This window comes from Nanorana parkeri, unplaced genomic scaffold (assembly GCF_000935625.1).
Source record: "Nanorana parkeri isolate BGI_ZX_2015 unplaced genomic scaffold, ASM93562v1 scaffold609, whole genome shotgun sequence".
Taxonomy (NCBI): domain Eukaryota; kingdom Metazoa; phylum Chordata; class Amphibia; order Anura; family Dicroglossidae; genus Nanorana; species Nanorana parkeri.
In genome coordinates this window covers 262,439-266,797 of record NW_017306877.1, presented here as the reverse complement: position 1 = coordinate 266,797, position 4,359 = coordinate 262,439, and the positions used below count along the sequence as shown (strand labels likewise).

Below are 4,359 nucleotides of genomic sequence, written 5' to 3'. Positions count from 1 at the left end.
GGTACAGACATGGACAGAAGGAAGAGTCTGCAGGAGCCAGAGCATCGCATCCACAGAGCACGATTGCAAAGCTTTATTGGCTCCCAACAAAATAATAAATGCTCATTTTTTTTCTTCCATGAAGAAATTTGCATTCATTATATTTTTTTTTTTTTTAAAAGGTGGAATTTCCCTTTAAATGAGAACTATGGGGTTCAGTCTTTTCCCCATAGTTCTCCTTAGGGTAACGGGAGGACACAAACTAGCGTCCTCCCGCCACCCTAAGCTCAGTATATAGAGAGCTACTGCTCGCGGTATACTGAGACGCCGCAGCTGAAGCGGATCCCGACAATTATGTCTGGATCCGCCCAGCTGCATGAGTGACAGCTGCCTCCTCCTATCTAGAGGCAGAACCAGCTGTACCCGCCCCCTCCCCAGTCCGTGCCGCCATTCAGCGCTGGCGGATCGGAGCGGGGAGGGGGGAAACCAGCCCCTCCCTTTCACGGCAGAGAGCCGTGAAAGGATTGAGAAGTGAGCGAACGCCGGTATGTGTTCGCTCACCTCCCCATCTACTGAGCCGACCTGTGACAGTCTCATTGTCACAGGTCGGCTAGAACTAATGAGGTGAGTGAAAAGCCCCCCCCCCCTCATAGTTCTCCTTTAAGATTTGCAGGGAGAAGGAGGAGGAAACTCTTGTTGTGTCATGTGATTTTACAGTAAAGGGTCTCTACATCTTACTGACCTGCACTTAGTGTACGGGGGCCTGGAGTTGGGCTTTAGCCAATCACTGTGGCTACCTGGGATTATACATGATTTAGGATTACGCTATGACATAACCAGGATGAGTGATCAGAGACTAAGCTGCTCCGTATTACTGACACCTCGGCCCCTTTAAGCTTTCTCTCTCTCCGCGCACACACAAGTCAGATCTATCTTTAGACTGAGACGTCGCGGTCCCGCCAGGTAAAACTGGTTGAAGGACTTGGGACAGGAAGTGGCTGCAGTCATGTGACTCACCTCCTTTGTTTGACTGCAGCAACAAGGTCTGGACCTGAGAACATAGAGAATAGACTGTCTCCGTTAGCAGACGAGGTCTCGTCGCTGGAACTGGCAGAATCGCCCTGAGCACCCGTCCAGCTGCTGTTCATCACATCGCTGCAACAAAAACAAAACGAGAGAGAGAGAGAGCGCCTGAGTTTGCTTTGAACTTTTACAACGTGAAAAAGAGTTTTGATTCCACTACACAATTTCCATGAACCATAAAGCAGATGTAAACCCCAACCGGGTGTATTATAAACCACCGTCATGCCCCCCTCATCTCTGTGCCGTTGATCTCCCTCAGCTGCGCTGGTACTGACATAGTGCCGGGGTAGGCAATCTCAGCACTCCTGATGTGTTGAAACTACAAACCCTATCCTCAGGGCCAACCAAGGCCCGGCCTCGGGGCAGCAGGGGTGTGGAATTCCTATCTCCCGATGCCCGGGCGGGTAGTAGTGTTCTGCATTTAGCCCCGCTTTGGGCAAGCAGGGCTAAATGTGCAGCGGGGGAAGCCGCCACTTGTTCTGTACAAGTGATCTCAGCGACATTGTATGCAGCCTGCAGGCCTGCCATTCTCCATGAGGGGAGGGGGGGGAGGGGTGTTGGCGGGCGCATTGAGGAACCTGGCCGAGAGAGTAAATCTAGCCATGCCTATCCTGCACCTCACTCTGGGAGTCATGCCTGTGGCTGTCAGTGTCTTGCAGTGCCTCATGGGACTTGTTGTTCCACAACAGCTGGAGTGCCGAAGTTGCCTACTGAGTGCCGAAGTTGACATCTGAAAGTGGAGCTAAAGCTTGTATATTTTTTTGCATTTCTGGATAAAGGTGAATCTGTGTCCCATTTTATCTACTGCGTCCCCACTGAGGAAACCTCAATGCCTTCCTGTGTGGTCACAGGGACAGGAAGTGTGGGGAAATCCTCAGTAGGGACACAGACCGCAATAAAAAAAAGGTCACTTTTACCCAACAGCCTACCTGTAGAGCAGGGATGTCCAAACGCCGCCCCTCCAGCTGTGGTGAAACTACAAATCCCATGAAGCATCTCTCTCCGGGAGTCATGTCTGTGGATGTGAGAATCTTGCAAAGCCTCATGGGATTCGTAGTACCACCACAGCTGGAGGGCCGCAGTTTGGACATCCCTGCTGTAGAGGAAGAGAATATATACTTACCTTTCCAGTGGTCTGCGCCTTGAAAAGCCGTTGCAGTTCCTCTTCAGCAGCTGCAAAGTATTCGACTGTCTGATAAAAGTGAATGCTTGCTCCCCCAGGCCGGTTGCTGTGGTCCCTCGCCCCAATTCGTACATCTAAAGTATATTGACGCTTATTTTACCGGTAACCCATTAGAGAAAAGTGACCTTGTAGAGACCTGAAGCTCCTTCGGAGGTCGGTACTAATGAGGCTTTGACTGTCATGTGATGTTCTGGCCTCTAGATGGCGCTGTTGCCAATACAGAACAGATCAAACATTTTATACATATACTAAACGGATCAATATAGACGGTTTTCAGACCTCTAATTTGAATATAAATACCATCATTCCGCCGACAAAGCATACGCAGGACATGGCTTGTGTATAGTTCATGTCGGTGGAATTGTGGTTACTTATATGCAAATGTAGGAATGCCTCTGAAGTCTGAAAAAAGTATTTATTTTGGTTGTTTCCTTCTGCTAAAAATAAACAATTTTTAGGAAATGATGGGCGGCCATGTTTGAGAGATTTGCATTTTATAACAGCAGTGGCGTCATTCTTGTCTGCACATGGTACACTTCTAGTCTATCTTCAAGCTGCAAAAAGCCTAAACATGCACCTTCTGTGGTGCAAACTGCCAAAACAAATAGGTCCAGCCCTTGGGCTGAGGTCACATCTATGCGTTGTGGTACCGCAGTGCACAATAGTGTGTTGTCCATGTGTGACCTAATATGCAGGATGAAAAAAAACACACATGGGAGTCTATCCAATCCAAAATTTGGCTGGAGTTGGCTTTAAAAGGAGAACTATGGGGGTTAAGTCGTTTCCCCATAGTTCTCCTTAGGGTAACGGGAGGACACAAACTAGCGTCCTCCCGTCACCCTAGGCTCAGTATATAGGGAGCTACAGCTCGCGGTATACTGAGACGCCGCAGCTCAAGCGGATCCCGACAATTATGTCTGGATCCGCCCAGCTGCGTGAGTGACAGCTGGCTCTGCCTATCTAGAGGCAGAGCCAGCTGTACCCGCCCCCTCCCCCGTCCGTTCCGCCAGTCAGCGCTGGCGGATCGGAGCGGGGAGGGGGGAATCCAGCCCCTCCCCTGTCACAGCAGACAGCCGTGACAGGATCGAGAAGTGAGCGAACGCCGGTATGTGTTCGCTCACCTCCCGATCTACTGAGCCGACCTGTGACAGTCTCATTGTCACAGGTCGGCTAGAACTATGAGGTGAGTGAAAAGCCCCTCCCCCTCATAGTTCTCCTTTAAAGTGCCCCCCATCCCCTCCCCATTTTTTCTTTTTAACTCACCTTTCAGAAGGATTCAAGGTGGTCATGCGATTCGGAAGTGACCACTTCCTGTTCGCTGGCGATGGACGCGTCTCAATGATGCAGAGAGCGAGGCTGAAGTGAGGACGTCGATGTCGGTCTATACACCAATAGAAAGCGAATGCAGGGTGCTGGGCTGTCCCTAAGGTATTTGCCGCCTGGGGCGATGTCATTCCGGGGGGTGGGGTAGTGTGCAGGAGCTCGACGAGACGCAAGCCAGGGCGTCGCGCTCAGCTCCTGGCATCTGGTGAGCTGGGCGAAAGCCGCACAGAGCATCGCAGGTTGCTTAGAGCTCTTGGCAACCTGAGATTCTGTGGCTGCCCCCCCGAATGGGATGCCACCTCAGGCTGCCTCATATAGGGACAGCCCTGGCAGGGTGAAATGAGGACACCCTGCACTCACAGTATGTCCTCAGTCTTCCAGGTTAGGTTCATTCTGGGCATACGTAATTACTCCGGGGACATCTCCAGATTTTAGGTCAGCGAGATCTTCTGATGAACGAAAGCCTCAACTGTATAAACCCTTTACACAAGTAGTCACGGCTGAGGCTCAAACTGCACACATGTATAACTCAGCCAGCCTCCACCTATGTACTAACCATAGTCCGTCATGCAATGGACCAGGCGCGGTCTTCGCGTGAACTCCCACAATGCTCTCTTACCCTTCTGTGAAATATTCCGGGAAGGGCCACGTTCTGTGCGAATCCTCCGGGTGGGGCCAGTTGCTACGTGTGGTGCTCGGGCGGCGGACATGCTGCGCTTGCCGTTTTTGTTGCATAGCTTGGTTGACCCCGGCCACATACCGGGCGAATTCCGGGTCTGAGCCAACTACAA

General features: G+C 51.3%; 1 protein-coding gene across 1 annotated transcript in view; it reads right to left on the bottom strand.

The window, feature by feature from the left end:
• Positions 1-4,359, bottom strand: part of KIAA0355 (KIAA0355 ortholog) — a 51,804-nt gene that overhangs the window by 1,699 nt on the left and 45,746 nt on the right. The window contains exons 10-11 of the mRNA XM_018562892.1: positions 4,188-4,353; positions 997-1,134 (exon numbers count right to left, since the gene is read on the bottom strand). Coding sequence (XP_018418394.1) covers positions 997-1,134; positions 4,188-4,353 — 304 coding nt within the window. The remainder of the gene's footprint in view (positions 1-996; positions 1,135-4,187; positions 4,354-4,359) is intronic.